This window comes from Prionailurus viverrinus, chromosome C2, assembly GCF_022837055.1.
Source record: "Prionailurus viverrinus isolate Anna chromosome C2, UM_Priviv_1.0, whole genome shotgun sequence".
NCBI classification, from domain to species: domain Eukaryota; kingdom Metazoa; phylum Chordata; class Mammalia; order Carnivora; family Felidae; genus Prionailurus; species Prionailurus viverrinus.
In genome coordinates this window covers 28824717-28838498 of record NC_062569.1, presented here as the reverse complement: position 1 = coordinate 28838498, position 13782 = coordinate 28824717, and the positions used below count along the sequence as shown (strand labels likewise).

The following is a 13782-nucleotide window of genomic DNA, read 5'->3' as shown; positions in this document are numbered from 1 at the left end:
ATTATGGATAACCACCAAGGATAAAAATTAACCCATAGAACGCGTAGGATAAGGCAAGGGCAGTGAACCTGAATCTCTGGAAACTTCCTAGTGACTGAGAATCATGTAAATTTGCATAACTGGCTTTGTAAAAGTGGTGAGACCTTATTGGTAGGTCACAAATGTTACTTAATTGCCTGATTTGAAGATTAAATGGTGTAAGAAAAAAGACTGTGGCTGCTACCCTTTGCTGGAAAAGATTAGAAGATGGGCTTTCCCCAGGTACATTTGAATTGCAAATAAGCATCCAGCGGAAGTACACTTGACAAAAGGTAATACAAAAATGGACAGAGAGGAGTTCAAGAGTGAAAGGGTGGATTTAAATGTCATTTGTACACAGAATGCAGCTGACCTTGTAGCTGAGGATGGGGCCACTCAAAACCTAAATACACTGGAAGAAAAGCCAAAGACAGTTTTGTGGAGACTCCGTGAGTCCAATAGGAGTGCAGAAAACATTAATTACAGGTAATAAAAAGTGATTAGGCAAGCTATTCCCTATTTGCTATAGTCTGTAATTTTGTGCTACCAAATAATGATGTGTCAAGACAAAAATTGTATTCTCTTCTGGTTATGTTTCTTCCTCCATGAAAAACAATGCTTTCTGCCATCCTCAGGGGAGTGTGTTTTGTGGATTTTGGTTTGATTTGGTTCAATTTGATTTGTGAATCTGTTGCCATCTTAAAAACTGATATATGGAAAACATCTCAGATGCTGCTAAAAAGAAGTCTGACATTTCCTGCTTCTTGACCTCAGAATCTAACAGACCATCTTCTTGGAATGATTTGATTGGCTCAAAATGGAACAGCCACAAAAGCAGTGGAGAGATAACGTTTTTAGGACAGTGGTGATGTGTGCATAAGGATGCAGATACGCCAGTGCTTTCTCTGTCACAGAGAGGCCGAGTCTTGGTCTGTCAATCCAAGTAGCCTTCAGAGAATGAAAATATCTGTCAGGCTTGTCAAACTTCCTTTGCGCGACCCTACTAAGTTACTTAAAGAAGAGAATTAAGCTAAATTAGGTAGTGTGTTTCTGGATTCCCTGAGGAACAAAATATAATGAATTCCAACACTTCTAGACTACCTATTTGGCTGTCCACAGCTGCTATGAGGTGAATTTCTATCATCTTCATTTTCAAAAAAAAAAATTATGTTTATTTACTTTTGAGAGCAAGGAAGACACAGCACAAGGAGGGGAGGGGCAGAGAGAGAGGGAGACACAGAATTCAAAGCAGGCTCCGGGTTCTGCGCTGTCAGCACAGAGCCTGACATGGGGCTCAAACCCACAGACCGCGAGATCATGACCAGAGCCTAAGTCGAATGCTTAACCGACTGACCACCCAGGCACCCCATATCATCTTCATTTTCAAATGAGGAAACAGAAGTGCGAGAAGTCAAATAATTTGCACGAGATCTTGCTAGAATCTAAACAATGGAAACTATATAACAACTTGTTCCCTTTCCCCTCTTCCAGGTCCCCTCCCTGCTGGAGCATGTTTCAGACCAGTGGGATGTGCCCACTTTGACCTGTGGCTATAGGTGTCCTCTTTTTTTTGTTTTTAAGAGTGAATTTTCTTTATTAAAATAAATAAGACATACAGAAAAGTACACCAATCTTAAGTGTAAATCTTGCCTAATTTTTATAAAGTGAATAGCTCATGTTATTGCCTTCCAGATCAAAGAAGAGATCAAAGATAGAACACAACCAGTACCCAAGAAGCCCCCAGTCTCTCTCTCTCTCTCTCTCTCTCTCTCTCTCTCTCTCTCTCATGCCAAAGGAAGCTACTGTACCCTCCCATCATCAGTTACTTTTGCCTGCTTTGGAACATACTATAAATGGCATCATGAAACATTATCTCCTTTGTGTCTGCTTCTTTTGTCCAATATTTGGGAAATGTAACCATGTTACTACCTGTTGACATAATTTATTCATTTCATTATTGTGTAGTATTTGTCTGTGACCATATACCACCATATATTTGTCCATTTTACTGTTGATGGGAACTTGGGTAGTCATGAGTAATAGTACTCTTCACATTCTTGTATGTGGCTTTCATGCATTTGTGAAAGGATTATGCCTAGGACTAGGATAGGTAGGATATGCAGCTTTAAGAGATACTATGAACAATTTTCCAAAGTGTTTATGTTAATTTATATTCTCAGTGCACAGAGTTGCAGTTTCTCCAAATTTTTATCCTTCTGACACTTAGAAATCATCTTTTTTCTTTTTCCTCTAGCTATGTGGATGAGTATATAGAGGAATCTTTTTTTCCAGATTTATTGAGATATAACTGACAAATAACATTGTGTAAGTTTAAGGTGTACAATGTGATGATATGATATATATATATATATATATATATATATATATAGTGAAACGACTACCACAAGAAGGTTAGTATATACACACCCATAACCTCATATAGTTACCATTTCTCTGTGTGTGGTAAGAACATTTAAGATCTATTCTCTTAGAAAATTTCAAGTATACAATATTCTTAACCATAGTCACAGGGCTGTACATGCTGTGCATCAGATCCCCAGAACTTACTCATGTTATAACAAAGTTTGTCCCCTTTGACCAACATCTCCCCATTTCCTCTACCTCCCTACCCCTGGTAACCACTATTCTACTCTCTGCTTCTATCAATTTGACTTTTTTAGATTCTGCATATAAGTGAGATCATGCAGTATTTGTCTTTCTTCGTCTAGGTTATTTCTCTTAGTATAATGCCCTCAGGGTTCATCTGTGTTGTCACAAATGGCAGGACTTCCTTTTAAGGCTGCATAATATTCCACAGGGTATGTGTACCACAGTTTCTTTTTTCATTCATCCACCAGCATCCATCCATTTGGGTTGTTTCCATGTTGTGGCTATTACGAATAACACTGCAATGAACACAAGGTGCAGATTATCTCTTTGAGATGGTGACTTCATTTCCTGCAGGTGTATACCCACAAGTGGGATTGCTGGTACTTCTATTAATTTTTTGAGGAAACTCCATACCATTTTCCATAATGCCACCAACAGTGGGGCAAAAGGTTTCCCTTTTCTCCCTACCCTTGCCAACACCTATTACCTCTTGTCTTTATGATAATAGCTATTTTAACAAGTGTGAGGTGGTATCTCATTGTGGTCTTGATTTACATTTCTCTATGATTAGTGGTATTGAATACTTTTTTGTGTACCTGTTGACCATTTGTACGTCTTTGGAAAATTACCTATTCAGGTCCTTTGCCCATTTAAAAATTAGATTATTTGATGCTTTTAATATTGAGTTGTCTAAGTTCCATGTATATGTAGTTCTTTATATATTCTGGATACTAACCCCTTATCAGATATACAATTTGTAAATATTTTCTCTCATTCCCTAGGGTGTTAATTTATTTATTTTGAGAGAAACAGAGCACATGCAAGTGAGGGGAGGAGCAGAGAGAGAGACAGACAGACAGACAGACACAGAGAATCCTAAGCAAGCTCCACACTATGATCATAGAGCCCAACGCAGGGCTCAATCTTACAAACTATGAGATCATGACCTGAGCCGAAATCAAGAGTCAGATGCTTAACTGACTGAGTCACCCAGGTGCCTATTTCCCTTTTCATTTTGTTGGTTTTGTTTTGTTTTGTTCTTGCTGTACAGAAGCGTTTTCATTTAATGTAATCCCACTTGTTCATTTTTTATTTTGTTGCTTGTGATTTTGATGTCATATCCAAAAAAATCACTGCCAAGACCAATGTCAAGGAGCTTTTTCTCTATGTTTTCTTTGAGTCTTCCTTTTTTCTCAAGTCTAGCTAAAATTTTGTCAATGCTGTTTATCTTTTCAAAAACCAGCCGGCCATTCATTTTGTTGATCTTTTCTATTGTTTTTCCATTCTATTTCATTTATTTCCACTCTACTCTTTATTTATTTTTTTTTTTAATTTTTTTTCAATGTTTTTTATTTTATTTTTGGGACAGAGAGAGACAGAGCATGAACGGGGGAGGGGCAGAGAGAGAGGGAGACACAGAATCGGAAACAGGCTCCAGGCTCCGAGCCATCAGCCCAGAGCCTGACACGGGGCTCGAACTCACAGACGGCGAGATCGTGACCTGGCTGAAGTCGGACGCCTAACCGACTGCGCCACCCAGGCGCCCCTCCACTCTACTCTTTATTATTGCCTTCTGTAGTTATCTTCTTCATGGAGACCAACAGGCCACAAATATGAGCAGAGGTGATATCTAAGATTTTACAACCCAAAGATGGATGTGTTCCTAGATAATCTGAGTTAATATGCTGAAAGCATGGCTCTATAGATGACATGTTACAATGGCATCTGAATTATTTTTATTCTGCACTTACCATAAATAGTATTCTGTGTGCTGAGATGAAACAATAACCATCTTATCTAACATTGTTTCTTGAGAAAATATGCTTCAAATACTAAATATCAGATTATTAAATTAATCATTGGAATACAACTCACTTACAGATTGAGGCAATAACTCAAATAACTCCCATCAGTTTTATAAGAGCTAGTAAAATTTCATAACCATGAATAAATCATATCTAAAAGACAAACTCTTCTATATTTTAAACTCTGAAAGTTAAAACCTGCTGTTTTTATTCACATATTACTTGTGAAGAAACAAAAATTTCTTCTTACAACTACCGATCTCAGCTGACTCTCCTCAGTGCCTGACTTAAGTCAGAAAAGGCACATCCTTTTTCACATTTACATTTATACAGTAGAGAAAACACTTCATTTCTCCTTTGTGGGAGCTGATTAAATCTGGCTCCTTGCCTGCTTCCTGCCATGTGGGTCATGGGTGTGGGTAAGAAGTGACAGTCACTAATGACAGCCTAAAGTGGACATTGGCTGCCAGATTTGAAATGGGTGGCTCAATTTAAAAAAAAATTAAGGTTATATTCAACTTCAAAAGAACAAAAAAGGTTATATTCAACTTCACAGCTGAATGTGAGCAGAAGGAGGGGGGAAGAAAAATGCTGAACTTGAGAAACAAAGGGACATTTTTCAGCAAGCAAGAAATAAATGGCTTCCTGCACCTCCGAGGCTGCTTCTGCTCTGGAAAAACAGAATCGCTTTATTTGTTAAATAAGTGTCCAAAATGTGCGATCTGTTTTAGGACCACTAGTAAATATATTTGCTATCATATTCTTAAGAAAACCCATTGCAACTCTTTTTAGAGCATGTCTTTCTACATACCCATATATTTATTTAATCCAAGGTAAAAAGCCCAGGGCAACCCTATCTTCAGAGAACACACATCATGAAGAATGGATACTCCATACATAAAATATTCTTACCCAACTTCCCTGCCCACTACATCTGTGTTGCCTTTGTTTCACCTTTGTACTCATCCAGGCATTAAACTCCTCTCCTTCCCCAATTTCTTAAAAAAAATAAAAAAATAAAAAATTCAATCACAGCCACCTTTTTTGTAAATTTTGTAGATTTATTGAAGATTTAGGACATTTTGGAGAGATCCCGCACAACATTCCACCATCTCACTAAACTCTTCTTTCTCCTTTTTCCATTTTCTTCAGTCTCCTCCCCTTCCCTGTTCAAACTAATTCCGTATGCCCCTCTACCAGTCAGGATGGGCTAACATGTGCTGTGGTACAAAACAACCCCAAACCATGCACACAATACAAACACTTACACAGAAATGAGGCCTTCACTGGTGCACTTTGATAGCACCCATAGGATAATCTAACCCTAAACTCCACATATATATCTTTTACAATGTATTCAGATACTAAAAATATTATAAAATGCCAAGGAGGACCTTACAATTCCCAAAAAGGGCAGTTCACTTTATTTTGGCCTAATGGTTACTAAATTCATATTTGTTGCAGGGTCACATGGGGACTTAAAAAAATTTAGATGCCAGGGCCTGGTCCACAGATATTTTGATTCAGCAGATTTGATGTGGGGTTCAAGACTCTACATTTTTAACAAGCTCCCCAGGTACTTCTGAAAATTTTCCAGGTTGAAAATTGCCCCTGTAGTTCAGGGGTCAGCAAACTACAGCCCTCAAGCCAAATATGCCCTGCCATCTGTTTTTGTAAACCAAGTGGAATTGGAATGCAGACATGCCCATTCATTGATGTCTGTGTATGGCTTTTTTCATGCTATAATGGCAGAGTTGAGTAATTGAGACAGGGATCAAATGGCCCACAGAGACTTAAATATTTACTATCTGGTCCTTTACAGAAAAAAAACTTTGCCAAACTATGCTCTTGTCTGTTTCAGGACTAATTTCCAGACAAGTGTTATTGTGATGGGAACTAAGTAAGGCAATGTAGATGATCACTACTGATAACAACACTTGGACTAAATTCTTTAAAATGGTATCTTCAAAAAAATAAAATGTTATCTTCATATGAGGACTCTTTTTTGTATATACAAATTACCAGCCAAATTAATTTTTCCTGAGTTATACTGCCCCCTAATGGTAGAAATGTTAAATCACAGATGCTTAATCAGATTAGATGTTGCCCATTGTTTACTAATTCTTGAAATCCGAGTCATACATATAGACTTTGTAGCAAGGGACTTCAGGAATCAGAATTCCTGATTCTGATTATGAATGGTATAATGGAGCAGGACTAAATGGCCTGGGAGAACATTGGCAGTTTTAATGAGAATTAGAATCCCTTCCTTCTGTAAAGTTGCTTGCTCTCCAAGCACTATTACCCCATGCAGCATTTCCAATCAGATTGGGGGGGGGGGGGGGGGGGGAGATATAGTGACCACTTGTGATGCCATGTCTATTTCTAAAAGTGAAGCACAATACTAACAATATGGTCAAAATCGCATGTGCACTCGCTATGATGAACTGAGATTAAAGGAAAGAAACCTTCAATAGGAAGCTAGATGTATGCAAACATATGCCAAGACGGTTACCAAGGTGGATTGCACACATGTTGGAAATAATGAGACAGCAGAGGATGAAGCCATTGGTATTCCCCCTTGACTGCTGATTAAAATCCTCTGAGGAGCTTTTAAACAATAATGATGGCCAGATCCCCACCTCTGGAGATTTTGATCTAATTGTTCTGGGGAGAGACCCAGGCAGCAGTATTTTTTTTTTTTTTAAGTTCTCCAAGTGATGGTGATGTGCAACCAACATTAAAAACATTGTTCTATAGTAGTTTCTCAAATTTTAAGGTATATACAAATCACCTGGAGATCTTCTTACTCTGCATGTGATTCAGTACATCTGTGACGGCACCAGAGCCTCTGACTCCTAACAAGCTGTAAGGTGATGCTGGTGCTCCTGTCCGTAGATCACAGTTTGAGTAGCAAGGAATTAGGTCATCCCTAGCCACAATTTTTATGCAATTTCACTGGTTCTGAGATCTTAAACTACATAATTGTCACCTGGGAGCTAATGAAACCTGCAAATTTGCAAGCTCCAGTCTCAGAAATTAAAATTCAGTGGATCTTAATTTTTAACAGGTGTCCCAAATGATTCTGAGATTCATAGTCTGAGAACCAAATACACAGTCACCACCACAAATGCTATTTATTCTACAAATCACATTTTTAAAAAGGTGGTAGCATTAATTTTACAAGGTACTTTCACCAAATGCGGGGAAATCTTTCTCCCAGATGTGAGAAGAAATTACCTCAAATTCAGTGGCTTAAACTAACAACAATTTTATTATATCTCATGATTTTGTTGGATTAGGAATTTGGGTAGAGATCATCTGAGTGATTCTTCTGTTCTCCCCGTGGTGTTAACTAAGGTCACTTAGTAGTATCCAACTAGCAAATAGGCTGGTCCAGAGAGTCCAAGATGGCTTCACTTCCCATGATTGTTGCCTGGAATGTCCACACATAACCTTTCCAGTCTGGCAGTCCCATGTGAGGTAGTAGGTTTCCTTACACAGTGGCTGAAGTCTCCCAAACAGACTGTTCCACGACACAGGAAGTGGAAGCTGCCATTCTCGCAAGTCCCAGACTCAGAAACTCGCACAGTGTCATATCTGCCGTAGTCTACTGGTTAAAGCAGTCACAGAGCCCAACCAGATTCAAGGGGAGGAGTCATAAACAGGCGGGAGTCATGGTTGTGCAACCCATGAAGAACCCCAAGTGCTCAACACAAAAGGGCTCTGTGCTTGTGGTTTAATGCTCTGTTGCCATCTTGAGATTCTTTACAATTTTTGAACAAAGAGCAACACGTTTTCATTTTACACTGGGTCCCACAAATTATATAGCCTGTCCTCATAAACTTCACTTTACAATAAAAGGAGTAATTAAAAAATTTGTAGCCATCTTTCATTAGTCATAAGCTGTTTTCCAGAGACTTCCTCACCTTACGTCTGTATTCAAAGTTATGCTTTCTTAAATTATTTTTAAAAATTTTTTAATGTTTATATATTTTGGAGAGGGAGAGAGAGCGAGCAGAGGGAGGGGAGGAGAGAGAAGGGACACAGAATCCAAAGTAGGCTCTAGGCTCCCTGACATGGGCTTCAAACTCATGAACAGTGAGATCATGACCTCAGACAAAGTCGGATGCTTAACCGCCTGAGCCACCCAGGCACCCCCAAAGTTATCCTTTCAAAATTCAAACTGAGGTATGTAGGTTAAATTCAGCATAAAGAAGAAAATCAAATTGTGATGTTGAAAATTAGACTTAACATTAGACTAAAGTCTGTGATGTTTTACAATTAAGAAATATGTTGAAAACCAACCACGCTACTATGCTGAGTACCTGCTAGTACTCTAGATCTGATCACCTCTGGGCTCACCCAGTTAGGTGGCTTAGGCATTAACAGTTATCCAAGGTCAGTATGCATGCAGTATACACAGGGTCCTTGATGAGAAAGGCAGCTAGTAATTACTATATGGGGAAAGGAAAAGTCTCCATGATCTCAGCAAACTTGGATTTGTGTTTTGGGGCATCTGCCGAAACTATTTAAAGGTTATCAAGTAAGGCAGAGACAACTCGCATGCTTTTTGAGAACTCAGCCACATTTAACATCTCTTTGGGTCATCAGTCATTTGTGCTACATTATGTTTCCAGCAGGAGCTCAATAAGGGTTGCTGGGATGAATCTAAGCAACAAATGGCATACCAACAAAAACAAAAACTACTGAAAGACCAAGATTGATAGACACAATGAATGAAGAACAAGGTCAGGAAAAGTTAAGTGTAGTACTTTGCACATGGGGGGCAAGGATTACGGAGTTGAAACTACTGATATGATCAACTCAAAAGGTATAATTATCCAGGGCAAGTTTCTGAGGGAAAGAAGGTAGATGTTGAAAGAGACGGAACTTGGCAGACAGTACTGAAAGGAAACAGAAACCCTATTGGCTTGAGGAGAAGAAAATTAGCCCGACTAGGATAGAGTAACGTGGGTAGAGGGATGTTACTGGATAGATGAGAAGTGAAGAAAGGAGAGACTCATTGCTTCAGGCACTCAGTACCAGGATGCAGAATCTGAATTCACTCCACAAGCTGTGGGAAGTTTACTGCAGTTTGTTTGTTACTGGTTTAAAGGGGATGGGTGATGGCTTTTTATTTTATATGCAAGAATAATAATGGAAGTCTTCAACTGAGCTACATTCCAAAGAAGGTGCAAGATTAAGATGCAGAATTTTTCAGAGGAGGTGGTCAGAAACCTAGTGAATGATCCTTAAAGCACGGATCCACACTGAGGGTACAAGGATTGGAAATTAGAGATCAGAAGGGACTTTAAAAGGGAGAGAGTTCCTGAGGTACTGGGATGGTAGTAATGATTCCCTTAATCTCAGGAGACAACCTGAAGACTTAATATGTGTCTCCTGGAGTTTGAAGAACCGTAATGGCCTGGTGTCTGATTCCCTCCTGATGAAAATCTAAAGGGTAAGAGAAAGGATGACTAGCTACTTTGGTGGAGAATTGGCTTGCACTCCCAGAGTTCTTCAGGGAAAAGACTGTGTTTCCTCCACTGGAAGTGATACCTGCAGAGAGCCCTCAACTATGAGTCTCCATGGGGATTGCTTTGGCTGGAGAGAGCTTGCTGATGACTGGCTGGTATGAGGGTATAAAGTCCCAGCCCTGCACCCCAATTTAGGACCACTCTACAGGGCCATTCCAGCATCAGAACTCTCTGAGGACTGACTGAGGCCTCCACTGAGATGCAGCAAAGCTCAACTTCTACTGCGCAAACGTGCTTCTTTCCCTTACTTTCCATAGGTGTTGATCCCAAGGACACTCCCTAATAAACATCTTGCATGGCTGTCTCAATCTCAGAGTCAGCTTCCCAGGAAACCTGACCTGTAACACCTGTGGATCAAATGTGGGCCTCTGGGTCAAGTGAACCAGTGGATTATCTTGGATCTGAACAAACATCAGCAGAGAGGATGTTTAATGTATCACTGGATTCCAGCTGGGGAAAGAGTGAGCAACAGCTTGAATAGAGCCACACCAGCCTGGGTCAAGGTTTTTAATTATGAGGGGGAGAGGGGTCTTTGAAAAACCTAACAAAAGTATCCGTGAGGAAAAAAGGCCAACTTTTAACAGTTTACCAAGTCCAAAGAGTACCAACATACAGTTCACAGGAGCGTCAAATACTTTCTTGTCCTCTCTCCCAGGCCTCCCAACCTGGAGAGGTTAGAAGACCGAGTTAGCAGGCGCAGGGGCAAGAACCCAAGATAGGGTAAAAGATGTCAACCCTACCCCTTCCCTGACTTTATTTAAAACAGTTCCCCCATCTTCTGAAAATTTTCATATCACCTAGAGCCCACCCTTGCCCCAAATACCGTAATACTCTTATCTTTCCCTTTATTTGGTGATATGCCCCACAGCCCCTTTGATGTGCAGTCTCTAAAATCCGTACAAAAAGTCAAAAAACCTCACCTTGTCTAAAGATTGTCCCTGGTGGTCTCAGGCTGCAAGGCTAAAAGCTTTTTCTTGTGTGGTACTATGTCTTGCTGGCCATTCCAACTACTTGCATACCGTGAAACACAGAGTGACAGGTACACAGCAGGCGCTCAGTACGTTTCTCAGATTTCCCAACTGCCTTTGGAGAGGAGTGCTGGGTCTCCCACGGCGGCAGAACAGGAACAGCAGCCGCTAAGGTAGAGCAACCCGGGACCCTGCCAGCTGTGAGGCACGCCCTCGTCAGGGGGCCTGGGACCGAGAAGACCCTGCTGAGAGGAGCCATGCACGCGCTGGTCCGTATCCCCCGACTTAGTACAGTATAGGTCCCGCACGCGCGGCCGTCCATCTTTCTTTCTGCCCCGCCCCGCCCTCCTGCCACGCCCCATCCATCCCGCCCCGCCCGCCTTGAGCTCTGCCCCGCCCCGTCCTGCTGCCCCTCCCCACCCGTATCACACCGCCCGCCCCGCACGCCTTGCGCTCCGCCCCTCCCCGTCCTACTGCCACGCCCCATCCCGTTCGCCCCGCCCCTTCGCCCTGCCCTGCCTCTTCTTGCTGCCCCGCCCCGTCTCTTTCGCCGCGTCCCGCCCCCTTCTGGTACCCCGCTGGCTGGTAGGGGCGGCCTCAGGCGTAATGGGGACCGCCTCGTCGCTTGTGAGCCCCGCTGGCGGGGAAGTGATAGAGGACACGTATGGGGCGGGCGGCGGCGAGGCCTGCGAGATCCCGGTGGAGGTGAAGCCCAAGGCCCGCCTGCTGCGCAGCTCGTTCCGCCGCGGCGCTGCAGCAGCGGCGGCAGGGGCCGGGCCCGGGTCGCTGCCCCGTGGAGCGGGCGGCGGCGGGCTGCTGGGAGCTAGCTTCAAGTCTACCGGCTCGTCCGTGCCGGAGCTGGAGTACGCGGCGGCCGAGTACGAGCGGCTGAAGAAGGAATACGAGATCTTCCGGGTCAGCAAGAATCAGGAGTTGTTGTCTATGGGCCGCCGCGAGGCCAAGCTGGACACGGAGAACAAGCGGCTGCGGGCGGAGCTGCAGGTAACGCCCGGCCCGCGTGCGCGGCGGGGGCAGTCGGGACGTCCTCCCCCCCCACACACACCCCGCCCCGCCCGCGCCCTGCCAGGCTGGGCTTTGGACGCCTAACTCCGTCCTTCGTCCATCCTGCCCCCTCTCTAAACCAAGTAGTTTTGAAAGTTGGCTAGGAACCGCTCTGCATTTTAATTTGAGAGACACATTCTCTTGGGGTCTAAACTGATTTCCTTAACTAATCCTTAACTAAATGCCCCTTTTCTATTTCTGGTTCATTCATTCAGACACCTTGAAACAATTAGCCTGAAAGTGTCCTGAAGCAGCAAATGCCAATCTGCAGGGGGCTCCAGGGAAGTAGGTTAACAGGGCTCACAGACACACAAAAGATTTTGGTGACATCTGTTGAAGCCAACTCATCAAATTCCCTAGGAGTTTTTAACTCCACTCCCCGCCCCCTTAAATATATCTCTCAGTTTCTTCGTGTGGAGCTCTTGAGTTTTAATGATCTTGAAGTGAATTTTTCTGGAAACCTGATTTTCACCATCCTAACTGCTTTGATTGAAAACATTCCCTAGGTGTAGTCAAATGCTCTTAATGCACTTGACTAATTTACTCAGAAAAACAATTATTGCGTGGTCTCCCTCTAGGAGATGTGTTTTGACTCATTAAAATGGTATGTAAAGCAAGAGGTTGCTTTTCTGTGAGCAAAGTTGTCAGACTCTGTGTCATCTGTTTTAGGCCTCTCTGAGGGTTGTGGTTTTACTTTTTTTTTTTTTTTTTTTTTTTTTTTTTTTTTTTTTTTTAACTGTGGAAGAGACTTGTAGACAGCCCAAGTGTTTCTGGGCTCATCACAGTAGGAATTGAATAAATACCTCACACTGATTTTTCTGAGAAGAGCCTTCTTCAGGGGCACCTGGGTGGCTCAGTTGGGTAAGCGGCCAACTTTGGCTCAGGTCATGTTCTCAAGGTTCATGAGTTCCAGCCTGGCATCCAGCTCTATGCTGACAGCTCAGAGCCTGGAGCCTGTTTTCAGATTCTGTGTCTACCTCTGCCTCTCTCTCTTCCTCGCCGCCCCCAAACATAAACAAACATTAAAAAAAAAAAAATCCTCCTTCCTTCTAGACTAGGCACCTTTCCTAGTAGCTGTTGTAAAATTAGACTGTTATCTGGGAAGAATTACTTACCAGTCTATCTGTTGACTGCCCAGTTTTCCTACTGGGCAGTCTTAATGCGCTTGCATTGTATAAAATGGACTTAACGCATTTCAGATACCTGATTTCATGCATCAAAGCTATTGTCTAATGGACGCTGCACATTGGAAATGGCTGTGAGATGGGGGGTAGAAAAGAAGGCTGGACCAACCAGGGCAGAGTGCAGTAAGGGCTGACAAAAGCCAGTCTCAGGTTCCTCCTGTTACTTTATGTAGTAGTTCCGAAAGTTGAGTAGAATCCACTATGCATTTTAGTATTATCTTGAGGTCTAAACTGATTCCTTAACTAACCCACCGATTTTTTTATGCAGCCTTTTTGATTCCTTTCTCATATATCTAGGCATTTAAAAAAAAAACCTCTTCCATATTTATTTAACCCATTCAGTCATACACTTACTGGGGGCCTTCAATGTGACAGGCACCAAGGGGGCTTTGGGGATAGCAAAATGAGAAAGACATGGAGCCAGGAAGTGCATGGTCACACAGAATTAATTATCCTTCAAGTTAAGACTTACAAACTATATACTTTTTAAAAAAATTTTTTTTAACGTTTTATTTATTTTTGAGACAGAGAGAGACAGAGCATGAACGGGGTAGGGGCAGAGAGAGAGAGGGAGACACAGAATCGGAAGCAGGCT

At 42.2% G+C, this 13782-nt stretch overlaps 1 protein-coding gene and 1 long non-coding RNA gene across 6 annotated transcripts in view; one reads left to right on the top strand and one right to left on the bottom strand.

Moving 5' to 3' along the window:
- Positions 1 to 11239, bottom strand: part of LOC125174589 (uncharacterized) — a 252712-nt gene extending 241473 nt beyond the window's left edge. Inside the window, exon 1 of the long non-coding RNA XR_007155460.1 lies at positions 10894 to 11239. This is a non-coding gene — a long non-coding RNA (uncharacterized LOC125174589). The remainder of the gene's footprint in view (positions 1 to 10893) is intronic.
- A 230-nt stretch (positions 11240 to 11469) lies between these two features.
- Positions 11470 to 13782, top strand: part of NPHP3 (nephrocystin 3) — a 44126-nt gene continuing 41813 nt past the window's right edge. For 2 of the 5 annotated variants that reach the window (XM_047876338.1, XM_047876340.1), the window contains exon 1: positions 11472 to 11943. In XM_047876338.1, the coding sequence (XP_047732294.1) occupies positions 11548 to 11943 (396 nt within the window). In that variant the 5' untranslated portion in view covers positions 11472 to 11547. Of the gene's footprint in view, positions 11944 to 13782 lie in introns of all 5 variants that reach the window. The other 3 variants (XM_047876337.1, XM_047876336.1, XM_047876339.1) reach the window with 2 other exon arrangements.